The sequence below is a fragment of the Poecilia reticulata genome, chromosome 23 (assembly GCF_904066995.2).
Source record: "Poecilia reticulata chromosome 23, P_reticulata-male-v2, whole genome shotgun sequence".
Taxonomy (NCBI): domain Eukaryota; kingdom Metazoa; phylum Chordata; class Actinopteri; order Cyprinodontiformes; family Poeciliidae; genus Poecilia; species Poecilia reticulata.
Window position 1 is genome coordinate 18527680 of NC_088852.1, and position 19579 is coordinate 18547258.

General features: G+C 39.9%; 1 protein-coding gene across 1 annotated transcript in view; it reads left to right on the forward strand.

Moving 5' to 3' along the window:
• The window catches only part of mpped1 (metallophosphoesterase domain containing 1), a 91150-nt gene that overhangs the window by 15376 nt on the left and 56195 nt on the right, over positions 1-19579 (forward strand). Inside the window, exons 2-3 of the mRNA XM_008401555.3 lie at positions 2741-3086; positions 4630-4811. Coding sequence (XP_008399777.1) covers positions 2908-3086; positions 4630-4811 — 361 coding nt within the window. The 5' untranslated portion in view covers positions 2741-2907. The remainder of the gene's footprint in view (positions 1-2740; positions 3087-4629; positions 4812-19579) is intronic.

Consider the following 19579-nt stretch of genomic DNA (forward strand, 5'->3'; position numbering starts at 1 on the left):
GGTTTTAACATAGGAGGAACGGTATCTGATGGGTGAAATATGGCCATCAGATACCGTTCCCCCACTGTAAAACAAGGGGAATGATATCTGATGGGTGAAATATGGCCATCCGATAGGGTTCCCCCACTGTAAAACAAGGGGAATGGTATCTAATGGGTGGTTTTAACATAGGGGGAACGATATCTGATGGGTGAAATATGGCCATCAGATACCGTTCCCCCACTGTAAAACAAGGGGAATGATATCTGATGGGTGAAAAATGGCCATCCGATAGGGTTCCCCCACTGTAAAACAAGGGGAATGATATCTGATGGGTAATATTGAGCATTAAAATGCATTGCCCTGTTTATATACATATATATACATTTATAATAATTATAATATAGGTGACATATGTGTTTATCATTACTATTATTTTGTATTATTATTATTATTATTATTATTATTAGTAGTTGTATTACTATTAGTTTCCTGCAAAAACGTGAAGAAAGTGTAACAACTTTGCCGAAACATGTAGTTTGAGCTTTCACGGTGTCCGTAGTTCCTCAGACAAGCGCAGAAGAAGCGTGTGCTTTCTCAGTGCTCATCACGAGCACGCGCGTATTTTGCCGCGTGGGCGGGGCGGAGCGGCAAGAAGACGCCGGGGGAACCGTATCTGATGGGGAAACGCGGGTTGACGTAACACCGGCATACAGACAGGAGGAGCATGCTCTAATAGAATGGCAGCCAGTGCAGTTAGCGTGAGGTTGCGCAATCGCAGGTGAGCCTCAGCTCCCTGCTGCCTCGCTTCTGAGCATTTGAATGGGAAAATGCGACAATACAGCGATTTTTAAGAAAAAACTAATCAGAATTGGTTGAGCTAAGTAAAAACTTTATAGTACAAACCACAGGGTGAAAATAGCAATATAAATGATTTTATTATTATATATTATCTTTCCATGATAACCGGTGAGGCTCTGCCTCACCTGCCTTCCCTGACCACACGTCACTGGTTTGGACGGCCAGGAGGATAATCAGCACACATCTCACCCGAGTCGCACTGGGTATATTGGGAATGTCATAAACCATTCACCTCGTGCTTTACTCTACAATCCTGTTAAGACTGTGATTACGTCTTGTTGAGGGTGTGGTTAATACACCACAGCTTTTCCTTTCATTAAACCTTATATTAGCATGCCTACAGAGGGCCGACTAGTTTAGCAGTCAGGATGTTCTCAGACAGCTTAAGGGAATCATTGGCAAACAAATGGAGTCAAATGATGCAATATAAAGATATTTTGTGTGTTCTTCAGTAACTGTTTAGAAATAAGAGGAACTTCATTAATCTTTTTAAACATGTAATCAGTACAGTGAGGTAATTTGCAAAAAATTAGTCATTCTGGTTGTAGAACAAGTCGCCCCATATTAAACATGCAGAGCTAGTTTTCTGTCGTGCTCTAAAAAGAAGCAGATACCAGGATCACCTCCTGTTCTGCCACTTTTCTGGAGTGACTCTTGTATTGGTTCTGATTTGTTCTGTTTGTTGACTTTTCATGGTTGCTTTGGTTGATTCATTGCTTGTTTGGACCGTTCTTGACTTTGCTTTTGGATGCTGTGCAACTGGAAGGATGAGCAGCGCCTCCATGGCTGCAGCCCCAGGCACCTGTCTCCCTTTGGATGGGCTCTGAAATGAAATTGTGTTGTGCTTCTGCAAAACTAAATGAAGCACTCTATTCTATTCTATTCTATTCTATTCTATTCTATTCTATTCTATTCTATTCTATTCTATTCTGTTTTGCTCTTACTTTGTTTAATTTACTTTTGAACAGTTATGTTGCATAACCAAGAAAACAAGGTATTGCTTTTACAACTGGGAGCTGCTGATTTGTATCTCAACAACTTAACTAACACGTGACCTCTGACCCCAAATCTTCAAACCATCTCTTCCATCCATCATGATGGACCAGTCAGTCTTTCTAACCAAACAGCCAGACAGAGATTTAAAGAGGAGGCGGATTAGCATTTCTTGATAAATGGGGGTAAAAGCAGGACATTGTCATTGAACAATATTTGCTGCTCAGATATTAAGCTATTAGCATGTTGTGACAATGATGAAACTGTTATACAGCAGCAGTCTTGGTTGTAACACTGACTGCTACTGAAGATCCTTCCTGCCCACAGCATCACCATCCACAATGACGGAAGATAACTGGATGATATGAATTACAACATTTTATTATGAAATTATTTTTGACTTGAATTGACTTGCTGGGACTAAGTGTGCCTTCTACCACCAAAGGGTAGAAGATACTCGTATAATACTGCACAGACAAACCGCACTTCAAGAGACTGAGGGGCAAAACTATGGTCATAGTTCTTAGAATAAAAAGTCACTGTTATTCATCGGTAAGCAGGGTTTGTATAAAACATGTTTGGGTCCACATTTGGTTCACATTTATCCCATCCATTATGAATGAAATTCAAATTTAAAAATACTTTATTGATCCCACAGGGGTATTAAATGTTGTAACTCATATGATGATGAAGGCAGACATTCAGGGCTGAAGGAGTGGCCCAAGAATTTGGCATAATTAGTGTAGCAGCCATTACTAAATAGTTATTTTAAAACTTCAGCAAAACTCCAGTTTGTCCCAGAAATGTGTTTGTGTTTTGGGAAATACCCTCTCATGTAAGTGTTTAGCTACAGATCCCAGCTATCCAAAGCTCGGTGGGTGAATTCTGTTCTTTGTAATCCCTTTAGGTGCTGAGGAGCTGCAAGTAAGCAGAAAAAGAGACCATGTTCCCGCCACAGATCACAGCCACAGTGAGCTCTGCGTGTGTTTGAGGACAGGAGTCTCCCCTCTGGCCCGTTCAGTCCGCTCGCTGTCCAGAACCAAAAGCACCAAACAGCTGACACCACAGACAGCCATGGCCTTCACTCTGTCGGAAATCATGGCGGCAAGGCGGCAGCAGTCCCAGGCCCAGTCACACACTCAGAGAGGCAGCAGGGCAGCTGTGGAGGTAGATGAGTACAGCACCAACCCCACACAGGCCTTCACCTTCTACAACATCAACCAGGGCCGCTTCCAGCCACCGCATGTACACATGTGAGTAGACTGGAGAAGAAAAACTGCCGCCATGTTGGCCACCAAGACAGGATACCACTGCAATGGGTTTCCAAATATTCCACAGTCAGCTGTTAGTGGTATTATGATGAAGTGAAAGTGATTGGTAACAACATCAACTGTGCCATGCAGTGTTAGGCCTCAGAACATGACAGAGCAGTCAGAGGATAACAAGTTACAGTCCTCCAAGTTTCTTGTAGTCTTCACATAGATAAAAAAAAAACAGCAGAGAGCTTCATGGAAAGGATTTTTACTGCTGAGTCATTTCCAAGCCTTACATCACTGAGTGCTCTCTGTCCATCACTGGACTCTGGAGCTGTGGAAACATGTCATGTGGAGGAGTCAGGGTTTGGACGTTAGCAGCAAAAATGTGCTGGGCTGAGTAAGTGAGTATGGTTTGTATGGGGTTACTGCAGGAGGCAGACCTTTTATTACAGTAAAAAAAAACTTTTAATGTTTCTGCTTATAAAGAGACATTTTGGGTAATTCCTCTGTTGTAGGGATGCACTAGTTGCAGTTCAGCAGACCCATCCAGCAACTGACTCGTCCTCTCTTGACGGTGCTAAGGCCCTCCTCCTGACTCTGATTGGTTGTTTCTGACTGGGTTTCTGTAGAAGGCAGTAGAACCAGAGAGAGGAGACAGAGTAGCTCGTGTCTTTCTGACTCATTCCATGCTGTCAGGACATGGTGGTTTCAACACATATCTAAAAGACATATTTTTTATAAAAGTTACTGCAGGCTAAGAAATGATCTAATATAGTTAATAGAGTCTGAAGCAACCATTGGAGAATCTGCCAGTGTCTGTGTAATGAAAGTAATTACAGACAGAATAAAAAAATATATATTTGATGTGAGAAAGTAATTCTGCCAGTTAAGGCCTGTGTTCATTAGCATGTGAGTGGAAAGAGAATGTTAAAGTGAACTTTAGCCTTTTCTTACTGCGCTTAGTTTACTTGTCATGACTGTCTGAGATTCATGTAGAAGATATCTGCTTTTCACCAACACCCTGTTTCTTACATTCTAGAAGCTGGATGGTGGGTGGTGGTGATGGGGGGTTAGGGTGGTGGGACAGCAGTGTGGAGGAGAAAGGGCTGTGTGGAACCGTACCTGGAGGAAACTTCCTAAAGTGGGCCATGGTTATTCACCAACTCCCTGGTTCCCTGGAGACCACATGAATGTACCAGCTCACTGAAAATCCCATAGGACTCTACACTTTTCTATATCTGTACTTTATTCTTTTTCTATTTTTGTACATTTGCCTCAGTGTGTCTCTGTACTGTGCTTTTATTGTGGCCCCTCGTTCCCACCTCTTCCCAAGTCTCCTGCTTCCTTTGCTTCCTCAGTCTGTGGGGATGTTTTTTTTTTTCTTTTGGTTGGATACTAATTTAAACTTCTTTTCCTGTCAGCCTGCTACTGCAGAACGTTTGCGAACACCGTTATTTACCTGCACACATTACACATGCAGTGACACTTTTATCATGGCCCTCAAACTCAACCTTGACTTTGCTCATCTTTTCTTTCTCAGGGTGGACCCGATGCCCCACGACACTCCCAAACCTCCAGGTTACACACGCTTTGTGTGTATTTCAGACACTCATTCACGCACAGATGCCATCCAGATGCCGTACGGAGACGTGTTCATTCACGCCGGAGACTTCACCGAGCTTGGGCTGCCCTCTGAGGTCAAAAAGTTCAATGACTGGCTAGGTTAGTAAAGACTAGTAAGCACTACTTTGCCTCAGGTGTGAATTTCACCACTAGGATTATCATGGGTAGTTTAAGTACAGATCACATGCAGCACCTTTTAAAACTTTGGAAGTTAAACAAAAAATCACTGTTTATTTCAGTGCATTTTCTCAGCATGATGTAGTTTCTTGTGTATTTTGTAAGTTCAGCTCTTATCTGATTTTATTTATTCTGTTATAAGCTCAAGGACATATGAGTATGCTCAGAGAATTTTTAGATTCAGGGCAGAATCTCTGATTTCTTATATTCTAAACCTTTAAACAGAAAAAAAAAACCTTTGTTGCATCCAAACCTCTCAGATGTTCACTGACTGAACTGAAATGACCTCAGTTAACAGTGAAAACTCTAACAAAAGGTTTACAAAATGCTCAGTTTGTTGAGCGTATCATTGTTGGCTGAAATGTGAACCTTCAGGTCAGATTTTAGCTGGTGTCGTTCATGGGCACGAACGTCAGATGAACTTTAGGCTTTTAAGAATCAGTTTAAGTCAGATTTCACTTGATTTTGCCTAATTGGAATTCATTTCACTCCAGTGGATTTACAGTTGAATCTGTTTTGCATTGTTTTACAAAATGTAAGCATATTTCAATACTTAATTAAATCCAGTTGACCAGTTTAGCAAACATGTAGCAAGAGAAGAGTGTGCCGAGGGTCCCAAGCAGGCAGGTGGCAGTTCAAACAGGATCAACAGTTTTTAGCTCTGGCCAATATTTGAATGGTGGACCAAGAAAGACAATTAAAAATGTTATGAGTGAATGTGTAAAGAGCAGGAGGATCCCAGTTTTATGAATGCCTTAACATTTCTAATAGGAGTTTGTTGTCTCTAAATATTTTGTGAATTTTTTTTGTAGTTTTGAGAGAATGCACTCAGAGCTTTGATTTTAATTCCATTTCAGCCTTCTGCTCTGTGGTCCTCCACCTAGAAGCATCTCATCTCCACTGAGTTAGCAGCTGCTGGAAGTTTATCAGCTGTCAGAAATGAAGAGTCTTTGAACAAAACTGGGTTACAAACTGGAAAATGAAACAGCAGCAGCTCGATCATAATTATTGCTGCCTCAAAAACCTTCCCAGGTCTGTTATGTGAGAGTCTGTGTGCCTCTATGTGTTCATCTCGTTCTCTGAGGGAGGAGGGGGGGAGGGGGGGTCATCCTGTCCTTCCCCTGTTTACCCACTCACGTATATAAGAGCTGCAGGGAGTGCGAGTTGCTTGGTGAGTTGCTGTGCTCCAGCAGCAGGCCAGCCAATGGGAGAGATGGGGATAAGAAGGTAAAGTGAGCCAAAAGCACCTGCTGTCACTTCTGAAGTTCCACTCATCTCTCTCTCCTTTCCTTCATCGCTCCTCTCCTTTCCTATTATTTCCTCCTCCCCTGCAACTCTGCCGTCTTCCTCCTCTCATATAAATATTTATGATGTGACTCTGTTCGCTGCTTTTTCACTGATGAATGCGACTCCTGCTGCTTTCTGTGCAGAATAGATTCAGAGTGATCAGCTGTAGTCTGACCCTTAACCCCGGTCACAAATGATTCTGCTCCTAAACTTTTTTACCTTCTCCTTACTTTCATTGGCTTTTCTCTTTTCCACCCATTGTCTCTCCTTTTCATTCTCCTGTCTCTACCTCCTTCATTTTTTATTTTCCGTAGATTTTCTATTTTTCCATTCCTCTTTCTCCCTCACATTTTCCAGCTAGCTTCCTCCCAGTCCAGTCCTTCCCCATTCTACTCCCTCTCACTTGGTACAATTCTTCTTTTGGCTTTTATTTTTAGCAGGAAGTCAGCCGGCGCTGAGGGTGGGGGAGCAGGGGGACTGGCATCCACTCAAGGCTTTTGTCAGGGGATGGCAGCTTTGCTGGAGAGGCAGGCAGAGAGAGGAAGGAGAGGATGAGTGAAGAGGTAGGAGTTGAAATTTATGCAGGGACAGTGATTGGACATGGAGGAGATGTTGGGACTGTGGAGGTAAAGTAAGTCTGGTCTTTTTTTGTATGTGAAGGAGCTCAGAGTTTTAAAACCTAGAGGTTGATTCCATGATCCCCCAACCCCTATCTTTGTCACTGTCACAGAAAACCATATAGTTACTGCTGTCAGTCACTGAGAAAAGGACACCGTCTGGGTGTGTGTGCGTTTAGCATTTCTCACTTGGAGGCCCATTTTTCTGTCAAATGTTATGTTGTGAGGACCAACTTCACCTTATGGGGCCCAAAATCTGTTAAAAAGAGATTATGTTTGTTTCTGGGTCAGGGGTTAAGGAAATGTGCATTGGCACAGTTCTTGTGAAGTTAGAAAGATATTCTGTATGTGATGTTATAGCATTCTGGGCTTCTGGCTGTTGAGAAACAATTGCTTCCTGGAGGCATGGACTGTGTTGAAGTTTAAAATTGTACCTAATCTCTAACGTTTGTCCGTGATGTATGTAATGCACCAGTTTGATGATATAAAACTTGTTCAGCGCTCTTATCTAGAGAACTACGGATCAGCCCCGGCTCCAGAGAAGTTTAACAGGGGGGCATCGACTTATTTTGGGGGGCAAAATGAGTCTACGTAGCTGAACATAGACAACAACACCAGCAGCCTACAGGCTACTTGTTAACAAGCTTAACGTGCTGTATTTATATTAGCTAGTCATCTTTTAGCTATCATCACCTGCATCCAACAGCTTTACTCAACTCAGTCGGTTAGTTCGGGGAAAAACTGTGCCAAGTTATTTACTTTTTGCTGGTTTGCTGCCATGATTCTAACACACCTGCGCAGCAGCAGGTCTCCTTCGCTGCCTCACAGGTGTAAACCCAGTGCGAGCGTCTCAGCTTTCATGTTGCGTTTGAAGGCGGCTCGGAAAAACAAGTTACGACTTGTTAGCAACGGATTAAACTGTTTTAACTGCTGAAAAATGGAACAGAGGAGACAGATATGGGACATGCGGGAACTCCTATTTTATCAAATTGATATAGGAATAACAGACTGTTGGCCATTCCAAGGTAAAAACAATAAACAGCTTCCAGTCCGTGGCTCGCTACAGATACCGTGAAAGCTCAAACAAGGTGTTTCAGCAAAGTGATCCCACTTTTTGCAACTGCATGAGCCCTAATCAAATGCACACAATGCGTGTTTTCTCACGCAAATCCACATGCCTTCAAGTACAACTTTTTTTTAAACACGTGCACTTTCAAAGTTTCAAAGAACCTAGCACCAACTAGGCGCAGCGAGAGCATTACACGTTTTCGAAGTGTACCGTTACTGTGTAAACACGGATCGTAATTAGAACGTTATCGTGTAAACGATCCAACAAAAACGGAACAAAAGTGCCGTTTTTGTTGGATCGTTGTCGCGTAAACGCCCCCTTAGATAATTAGTTAGTTAGAAGTTATCAACTTCATTGTTCACAACTTCAGTAAGAATCAATCAGAGAATTTGACCTATTGACTCAAATGGGTTTGACTCAAACCCATTTGACTCAATTTATTTTTAGTGGAACTGCAGAGGTTAGTTACACTTTAAACAGTTTCATTTGATGAAACAGCCTGATTTCAAAATAATGGCTGTTGATTTTTATCAGTTTAATGGCTTCCTATTAATATCTATCAATCTATGGATTGTTTGTATCTATAGATCTATATGGATACATATCTATCTATCTAGGCAGCCACACAGCCACACAGACACACCCACTAGAAGGAAACAAAAGTGTTCTCAAGGACCAGGAGGCTCCCACCACACAGTACATTACCTTCATTATACTGGCTGGAACCAAAGCTACTTTTTTATTTTGAGAGAGAGGGCGAGCTGAGATTTTTGCAAGCAAAAAGTTAATCCATGAGGAGGGAAGTTTTGCGCGCAAGGAAAAAATCTGAGTGCGAGTACAAATATTTGAGTGAGAATATTTGAAAAAGAGCAAAAGTTTTGAGTGCGTGCATTACAAGTTTTGAGAACAAACACATTTCTGTTTTCAAACTGAAAATGTGTATTGACTTACGGTTAGGCATGTCGCGATAAACGATAAATCAATTAATCGGACGATAAAAAAACCTATTGAGATCATTTTAATTATCATCTTTATCGTCTCTTCCTGCCTTTTTTTCTTTCTGTTGATGACGCTGAATGAAAAAGGCTCAGCTCCGGTGCTCTCCACTGACCCTCCCTTCCTCATTTCCTTAGTCTAATGTCCAGCGCACATTACACGAGTTGTCGGCCCATTTTCAAACCCTGAAAGACACATTAGCCGACAGAAATCCTAGGTATAACGGTTCGATCGAGTTCGTTAGCTAATGAAGCTAACTTAAAATATATGTGAAAAAAATATTTATATAAAAGGGACATACTGCAACTTTAATTTCATTCAGGAGAGAACAGGTCAGGAGGGACGTGTTTTAGAGCGTCTGCTCACTCAATCATCTGTTAAGTGGTAAAAGGCACAGGGAACAAGTTAAATATATTAATATGTTGGTAATTTTTTTTCCTTAATTCATTAAATGCTAGTGAAAATGAGACAAACAGTAGTTTGTAGCTAAGCTAATTATGCTAAATGGTCGATAATCTGGCTGCACAGTGGCGCAGTTGGTAGAGCTGTTGCCTTGCAGCAAGAAGGTTCTGGGTTCGATTCCCGGCCCGGTCTTTCTGCATGGAGTTTGCATGTTCTCCCTGTGCATGCGTGGGTTTTCTCCGGGTACTCCGGTTTCCTCCCACAGTCCAAAAACATGACTGTCAGCTTAATTGGTCTGTCTAAATTGCCCCTAGGTGTGAGTGTGCATGGTTGTGTGTCCTGTGTGTCTCTGTGTTGCCCTGCGACAGACTGGCAACCTGCCCAGGGTGTACCCCGCCTCTCGCCCGGAATGTTAGCTGGAGATAGGCACCAGCAACCCTCCCGACCCCACTGAGGGACAAGGGTGCAAGAAAATGGATGGTTGATAATCTCACAGTCTACTCACCTCTCTTGGAGAAAAACTGAGTTATAAATTAACACTCTTGCCTTTTTATCTCTCTCTCCCTCTATTTTGTTTTAAAAAACCTGATTTTATAACTTTTTTGAGCAGCATAGTAACTGCCACAGTCACCGCTGTATTCAGCTGCAGCTTCAACTGACTGTAGCTGCATATGTCACTGTTAAGCGCTCCAAGCAGGAACGAACCATTTAACGCCAATAGGGGCAAATATGGATGTGTGTTTTTTGGTCTAGGAGGGGCAACATTAAATTTTTACTGCTAAAAACAATCTTTGAAAATACAATATGATTAATTTTGTATTTGACAGGACCCCGAATTTTTTATTTTATGTCTATGAACAAAATATAAATAATTAAATTGTGGAGGGCCCCATGCTGGTCAGGGCCCCTAGAATCGTCATCACTTTTCACCCCTTTACCTAGCCCCTGGGTGTGATACCCTACACTCTAAGAAATAATCCTGTAAATTTACAGTAACATACTGACATCTATAGACGCCAGAAGTTTACTGTAAATGCACAGTAGCTGTATCTTTACAGTAGTATCTTTACATTATACCAAAATTAAACTTTTATTTCACAAAATTCACTGAAATACATTAAAGAAAGAACAAAAAGAGCATGTTTTAATAGCTTTAGGGAACTTACCTTGTTATGATAAGCTCCAGACAAGACGCCATACTGCTGTCTCCAGGGCAAACGTGACGTCACAGATACGTTGCGATTGTGGGAGCAACTCTTTATCAAACACCATCTCTTTAGGGAAACTGACAAACCGATCTTTGAATTTGACTAAACAAGTGTTTAATTAACATTGTACTTTTAAAATTTTTGGTATTCTAACATTTTTGATTATGCTCTGAAGATTTCGATTCATTCCCTAAAAGATTTATTATGGAAAGTATTTTTTTCTTTCCGTTTAATATTGTCTTTAAATGCTGCTTCTCTAGATGCAAATACAAGTAAAATGTCTTGCCTAGAAAAAAAACTGTATTTTACAATTATTTTGCGGTAGTTTACTGCCAGTCGTCAGTCTTGATTGTGACAAGAGAAGAAGACATTAAATTGACAATATCCTACCGTATTTTGGAATAACAGTATGTTACTGCTGGAATTCCGCCGTAAATTTACAGCCATTTCTAAGAGTGTAGTATAGGTTTTGATATGACAATTTCGGAGTTACAGCCAAACCTCCAGCAGCTGCCTGCAGGTCCTGCTTTCACATCTGGAGCTCACTGGGTTTGGTCTTGGTCACAAATGCTGTACTGTAAAAATGCTGCTTTGATTGTCAAATACTATGATCTCTTATTCATGCATGAATTATGATCCTTTGTGTCAAGATGTTTTTTCATTTTTTTATTTTCTTATGGCATAAAAAAAGGTACAAAAATTTTTTTTTTTGTACAAAACATTTTTATTTTATTTTATTTATTTTAGGTGATCAATTGTATTTTCCTCCAAATACGAAGTTATTTGAAAAATACATCAGTAGTATTGTTCTTTAGGGGTTATCTGATGTCACAATATTTTTTTTACCTGCAAGAGTCGTCTACAGTAGAAGGAGGAACAGGGTCGGTTGGTATTCTCTTTTGTCTGTCGGCCATATTGGATTTAACAAAAAGAATTTGTTGCATTTGCAGCTGATGGCCAGTAATTGATAGTGTATTTTATTATGCATTAGTGTCCACTTCAGTGGTCTATGTGCATTTATAACATAAAAATCCACAAGAAGAACAAGAAAATGGCTTTTAGATAGCTGCCCACTGTAGTGACCAGTGACCTATGCATGAAAGGGAAAGTCACTCGACTGTGTGCAGTGGAATGGGACACTGTTTTAAATAGATGCAGAAAAATGTAACTTTTTGTCTATAAAGGAGAAGATTTTCACTTACTCCTAAAATACTTTTGGTCTTTGACAACATGAGATTTGATGGTTGCTGTCACTGCTTTCTACTGTCTCATTTTGTTCTATTAAGAACTCATCTCTTCAGCTCCTTGCCACAAATGGATGTTTTGTCCCTTAGTAGCAGTAAATAATGAGACACTCTGACATGAAACACATTATATCACTTCATTTTCAGTATGACCATTCAGGGTTCGTCTTTTTGCACAGAAGATTTGTGATGCAACTTTGTCATGGAGTTGTACTTAGATAGAACTAACTTTCCAAGTTATCTTTTGCTATTCTTTTTCAGTTTTTAAAGTTTTAAATATTCCACATATTGTTGTGTTCTTATAGTTCTGGACTACAAGTGATCAGCTTATCATTTAAAGATAAATCTCTAAAAATTAAAACATTAGTGAAATTGGAATTTATTTCAGAGTGACATAACCATTTCAAGCATTTATTTGAGGATTCTTGTGAAGAAAACTGATTTTTAGTTTTTCATTAGCTGTAAGCCATGATCATTTCAATTTATAGAAATAAATAGAGTAAATTCAGTTCACTCTTTACATAAAATGAATTCATTGAGATGCATCTACAGTTTTCTTTTCAGGCCAGTAATGCAGTGCTAAAAACCCTCCATAAAAATGTGGTTAAATTGGCAGAATTTCTAACTTATCATCTTGAAGAGTGTGTGTTTGGATACACAAGTTATTTTGGTGTAGAATCACTCAGGAGCAACTATCATTTTGCTTTTTGGTGCAAATTCCATCCCAAGATGAGGTCAGAGAGCTGCAGGGCATTTAGTGTTAGACTGTGTCTGTTTTACTCTAGTTTTCATTTGCCACTTGCTGTCCATTCACTTTCTGTTTAGTAGCATTCAGACAAACAACTTCTACCCCTTTTCCTCTGGCTCTGTGCAGCTGGACTTTGCTCCTCTCCACACAGAACCTGAACCTGTTGTGTTTCCATTAAGAGGCTGTCGGCTGAAGTTCTGGCTTGAAGGCCCACCTCCAGCTGCGGTAGTTGTTCTCTGTTAACTGTTACTGTGTGCAAGAGCTGCTTCATGGTGGTTTTGGGGGAATGCTTTTGCATTTGAACAGCTGATTTATTGTTACGGTGTAGTTCAGCTGAGTTGTAAATAGTAAAACTTTACTTGGGTTTTACCTGCTCCTTCCTTTGTGGTTCTAAATATTATTATAGTCTCTCTTGAGTTTCATGAACCATGCAGGTAACAGCAATCTGTTCACATCGAACTTCAGCCGTGCTCAAAAAGCCAGCAGAAAACCAGTAATGGAAATGCTTGCATTACTCTGACAAGAAGAAGATTTATTCAGTCCAACGATCTGAAGACGTTTAAAAGCTTTGAAAGCTTAGTTGGTGAAGTGAAGTGAAATTGTGGGTGTGACCATGACAGACTCCTGCCAGTTTACACATTTAACCTCAGTTATTGTAAAAATATTAGTGTAGTTTTGGAATAATATAACAAAATCGTGGCACAGTTTCCCACAATTAGTTTCACTGTCCTTCTGTTAGACGTGACTCTGCTTTGTGACTGGAGACTGCAGGGTTCATAGCCTTTAGCATCTTATTTAAAGCCTGCTCTGTTCCTTTCTGTTGAATAATAAATGAGCAGAGACTGTGATGCAATCACCATGCAGGCATTTTAAATGCAAGTACGTATGGGTAGTTGTATTTTTCTGGTCAGAAAAGGGAGAGAGTTCTTCCTCTGTATATCTTGGCCTCTCCAGCTCCATCTTTGGGTTTTAAACTGTTTTACTTCATTTCGTTATATCTCTACTTCCTTTTAGCTTCTTTATCTTTTCTCAGTTTTCTGCTGGATTGCTTCCTTTAGCTGAAACAGTGAGGGCATTAAACTTTTATGCTGTCTTTTTATGGTATGTTGTACTTCTGCCTTCCTCCTTTTCTTCCTGCCCTTGTCACACATCTATCTCTCCTTAGTTTGCCATTTTCATGTTCCTATTCTTGGGTTTCTCTCCTCAGCTAGGTTCCTTTATGTCTGCACTTCTATACTCCATTTGTCTTCATTTCTAATTTCACTCTCTACTTATTTCCTCCCGTTAAATTTAAATAAGCGAATTTGATAAAACTTCATTCGACTGTAGATTTAGCTAGCCATTTTGCATTTGTCCCTCAGGGCTTCTGTTTGTTCTGTTTGCATTTGTACAAATCTGTGCTTCTTAAATCTACTGTATGTGCATACAGGAGGGAAAAAGATTCAATTGGCTGTGAAGCGCTTACAGAAACATTTTCACTATTTCTTTTGTAAGTACTAAATTTTTTATAGTTCAGGAAACATATAGGAGGAGCTTCCAAGAAAAACATTTTCAACATGATGGATATATCTTTCCTTGTTTTTAGATTTTCTGTTGCAGAGTTCTGAGTCAGGATCATTGAATGTATGTTTTGTAATAAATGTAGCTTTTACACCGTCTGTAAAGGAGAGGGAAGCCTTTTACAACCCGAGGCCAAGCTGCTGGAGACGTTAACACGGAGCAGATGAAGGAAGTCAGAAGCATTGCAGCCCGTCTGAGTGTAGACAAGACACAAGTAGATGATTTCACTTAGTGTGGCGTTGCATTTGATAAAAATTAAGGGATTCACCTTGGAGCCAAATATATATCATGACTTCTTAGTGAAGGAGCCGGATGTGAAATCCCAAAACAACTATTTTTGCTGATAAACTGTTTAAACAGGTTGTTTAGGGTTCTATCTTTATGTTTCTGTGCAAAGTTTGACATTTTTGTGCAGTTTGTTTAGTTTGCCTGAAACCGTCTCACTTCTGGCCTCTCCAGTCAAACGATTCTTAGGCAGTTGAATTTTCCTCTTGTTGCAGTACGGCTTGGTGATGGTGAAATCTAAATTTGCTCTAAATAGTTCTGAAGAACAAATAGTTTAACAGAATTCAGCAAAGTGGCTCAGCGTAAACAAGTTGTTGTTTAACACTGATTTAATTTGACATAATAGAAACCAAAATCCAGGCCTGGGGTGGATGGCGCATTCCCAAGTGCCTTTAATTCATCAGCATTCATCAGAAGCCCACGCTACTTGTTGTGAGAGTTGCAGCTTAATCTTCCACCACATTATCTTGGAGGCGACGTTTGTCACACCGAACAAGGAAGTGGAGCAGACAGAATGAAAGAGAGAGATGGAACGCCAGAGAGAGAGAGGAGACAGACCACCTACGAGGATGCTTGATGATGCGCCGTATCTGTCTTTGTCACTGCCTCTGTGTGAGCGTCTCTGGATGTGTCCGTGTGTGAAATGCATTATGTTTGCTGTGGATATTGTGAAGTGTTAGGAAGTTCTGCTGGACTCAGATAAAATGATGCTTTTGGATGCGTGGCGCAGTAGGTGGTGTTTGTGTGCAGTTCCTCATAATTACTCGCTGTCTTTGTTTTGGGTCTGCTTATTCAATTGTGTGTGTGTTTATGTGGGTGTGATGGAAGCTGCAGTGTGCGGGTGGTGCATTAAATGAAATGTGTATGAAGTCTGAGTTGAGGTGGAAAGGCAAAAGTTCTTTTATCTTCCTTCATTGTGTACATTTATCTCTCATGTCTTCTTTTTCTCTTTTATATGATATATTACTTTTCTCGCCCATTCAGTCTTTCATCTCTGTGCTTCTCTCACTCTGTGTCATAAAACCACCACTGAGTGTGTAATTTATCTGTCGCTGAACATCAGTTGTGTTTTGTCTGAAGCTTCACTTTGAATCCAACTGTTCTTTTTATTCTGGATTGTGCCGCAGGTTCAATCCAGAATAATACACAGTTCTACAGGGCCGTGCAGAGGCCAATAAAGGGGCAGGTGCTCAACAACAAAAAAAGGGCACATCTAACCGCATTCTAGGACAGAATATCAACAAAGCCACACAGCTTTCAGAGTTTAATAAACAATTATAAATTACAAAAATGTGACATATACAATCAAAGCTAACAAACATCTCCATATAGAACATAACACTATGCCTATGTAAGATATTATATTAGTAATTCCTTTCTGCAGGTCTACTTTGTTATAGGAAAGTATTGCAATATTCAAACCCGCAATTTAGCAAGAAATGTAAATCAGAGCTAGACCACCAGACATATTTTGTCTTTACAGAATTACACTATTAAAAATATAAACAAGAGCACAATGCAACCTTTTAGTGACTGTAATCTATAAAACAAAGAGCTGCCTGTTTGCTACACTTGCAGTTGAGTTGAAGATGGTCCATTCAGGAAAGCAGAACTGCATCAAACTTTATCGTGGAACTGCAGAAAAACGAAAAAAAAAAACAACAAAAAAGACAAAAGGAAAAATTGAATTGTTAATGCATGCCACCATGAGAAAAGCCTACTGAGTTTTGCTTAAAAAAACTTAAAAAAAAAAAAAATTTAAATCACACATTTTTGACTCATGAAGTTAACTTTCTTTTTTACAAAACAAACTTATTTGCGCGTGTCAGAAATCTTTTCTTGTTAAGTTTTTGTTTGTGACTCAAAGTTTTGCTTGTGACGCCTTGAGCAGGGCCTAAAATCACAACAAAAGATTTCTGATGTGTGCAAATAAATGTTTATGTTTGGTAAAAATCAGTTAATTAAAAAAAAAAATCTTTTAAACAAAACTTTTTTTTTTAAAGGAATCATTACAATTCCAAAAGTTTTGATTACAATTTTATTTTACTTAACTGAGGTTAGTTTTTTTTTCCATTGAATAATTGGGAAACAAATTTAACTTCATACTCTGCGAACCAGACCCTAAACTCTGTGTTGAGTTTTTTCCCCTTCATTAATGACACTTTTATTACATTCATTATATCTATCATGGTAATTCAGGGTGAGTTATTTTTAATTATAAATGAATATCCTTGTTGGGCTATTATTTAGGTGTTATTCTCCTTCAAGATACATTTACCTAACGCCAGAATAAATGCAATGTACATTATACAGCAAAGGAAATTAGAAGATTGGACATATATTCATTATGGAGATGATCGGTTTTGGACGGGCGATGTGCCCCTATTGCATAAGTGATATTTCATGACTGATATCATTAAAGATAAACTGGAGAAGCTTTTTAGTTATCTAGCTTTGCTAGCAAAGTCGTTAGCTATCAGCTAGCTAATAGCACAACAACAACAGCCTAATATCTGTATGATAGAAATATTGGATCGATAGATAAGAACAGTTTTTCCTCACCTGGCTGTCTCCTCCCACTCAGTAGTTCTTCAGAGAAAGGCAGACGCAGAGGCCTGTCAGTGTCTGTTGTATTTCATTACCTCTCTGCTTAAACCGCTACTCCGTGCTGAAGCAGAAACAATACTTCAACGTTTTCCGTCATCTAATAAGCAGCAAGTCTACTCCACTTTATTCACCAAAAACGTTTTTTTAATTCACCAAAAACTGTTCAGTAATCTGGAACGTTCGCTAAATTGAGCTCCAGTTAGCTGCCTTATCTCACTGCGCGAGAGGCAACTGCGTCATGCGTCACGGGCAAAAGGTCAAAGGTAACAAGGTGACCAGTTTATTATATTATACAAAAATGAAACAAATAAGCAAAGAATTTTAGCACATGTTTTTATGTGTCAGAAGAGGGCTTAGGAAATAATAATAAAAAAATACATACAATTGACCAAAAGGGCACTTTGGGGCAAGGGGCAAAAAGGACAGGTGCTCAAGCACCCTCAGCTCCCCCCTCTGCACGTGCCTGAAGTTCTACACATAAAGAGAGTGTTCAGAGTTAGACAGAGAGTGAAAGAGATGGCAGTAATAAAAGGAGTTGAACAATCAAATTCATCTAATGTATGTATGCAGTGGACTCGTGGTATAGGAGAGGTTTGGGACCTCAATCAGAGAGTTGAAATCCACAAATACTTTCGATTTCAGACCTCCAGAACATTTATAACTGCATAGACATGTATTATACACTAATATGCATTGAGATAATGAGAAGTATAAGATGATATGAGCCAAACTGGTACGTGGCAGTGATAAATGTTGAGTAAAGGTGATGATCCTCTTACTAAGGCAGTTCCTTTACCAACTGCTTTTTTTTAGGAGGTTTTGCAGAGTTCTTCTTCATGGGTATTTCAGCTTCTGAAGCAGCATTTTCTTTCAAATTTTCTGGATATTTTTAACAGCAACAACAACAACAACAAAAAAAATTGTGCAAATAGGCAAATTTTCTATGAATAACTCAGAGCTAAAGAAAAATCTGTGAATATGTGAATTTAGGCTGGGGTTCACTGTATATGTGTCAGAGCATCAGCCCACTGCAGCAGAGACCTCCAGATCTATGAAGGTCTGCCAAGGGATGTGGCACAAAACCATCAGTACCTGATCATGTAAATCCTGGATGCTGTGAAGTGGAGCCTCTGTAGTTCAGTCTCATTTGTCCAGATGTTGGACTAATGGGAGGTCGGGCCAGGTCAAAACCTTAAACTTGAACTTGCTGTTGTGCATCTGCAGACATTCTGCATTGAAGCATGTGGCAAGAGGCCAGTGCCATTCAGGAACATGGTCTCCATAGTGAGTTTTGATTAGTCAGCAACAATGCTTAAACAGGTGGTAGGTGTCCATGTAAAACTCTCCTAAATGACAGGAAGATAAGTTTTCCAAAGCATCACTCTGCCCTTTCTAGCTGACCCTGGTCCTCCCTTGAGGACCACATGCCCTTATGCACAAAGACAGTAATGATGTAAAATTCATAAATAACTGTTAGTTATTGGGTAATTAATATTTGTCTAGTAATAATCTACTACTCTTTTAGGAATCCAGCCATTACCTACCAGTGGGTTATTTATGAAATTAACACAAATGAGATACCAGCTAACAATAACTAGAACATTTCTGAAGAAATTTAAGAGTCAGGCTAAAGTGTGTGATTCTGGACCGAATCAGATGTTCTGATTAGGAGTCAGGTTCAGCGGGCCTCAGCTCAGATAGTAAAAGCCTAAACAACTTAGATTAACGTATAGTTCATTAATTATTAAACAAACACGATTTTGTTCCAGTTAGTTTCTGCATAACAGCATTTTCACGATTTTTTATTTATTTTTTTTGGTTGTGAAGTCTTTCCAACATTACAGAGCTCCTATGGATCTGGAATGTTAGGACACACTGACCACCATATACAGGGAATGAGAGACAGTCTGTTCTTGACATTTAAGTAGCCTCAAAGTATTCAAGTAATATTGATGATTTTCTAAATGGTTTCAAAGGATTTTGATAAAAACTTATTTAAATTAATGATGTAGAGTGGGGATAGAGATAGAGAAAGAGAAGACCGGATGAAGGTTTAAAAGAACCTGAGTTTTCTTTTCATTTTACTTCAGAGGAAAGTTTGAGTGCTGCCACTTCCTTATTTATTAACTCCTATGGAAACACATTTCAGGCTGGCAGGAAGTATTTGGCCCTTATTTTTATGCAACTCCACACACTCCCAGAATTCCCAGACATACACTGTTATTAAGTTATTTGGCAAGATGTTTTGGCTACTGCTTTTTAATATCGACATGTACACACACACACACACACACACACACACACACACGCACGCACGCACGCACGCACGCACGCACGCACGCACGCACGCACACACACACACACAAGCACACACGCGCACATGCACACAAACACGCACACACTTTGGAATTAACTCTGTTGGCAGGCTGGATTTTTTTTTGCCTTTCTTTAGGAATCTGTGTGCATAAACACACGTCAGAGCACACACATGCACACACACAATGGGCAATAATCCGCCTGTACATGTGGGAGCTTTGGCCAGACCAGGGATTTTCCTCTTCAAAGAGCAGACCACCCATAGCAGCAACAGAACAATGATGGCTGTGCTCCGGAAGATTTCCTGTGGGTGCAGTTGGAGCCCACACACACACTTAGCTAGCTCCATGC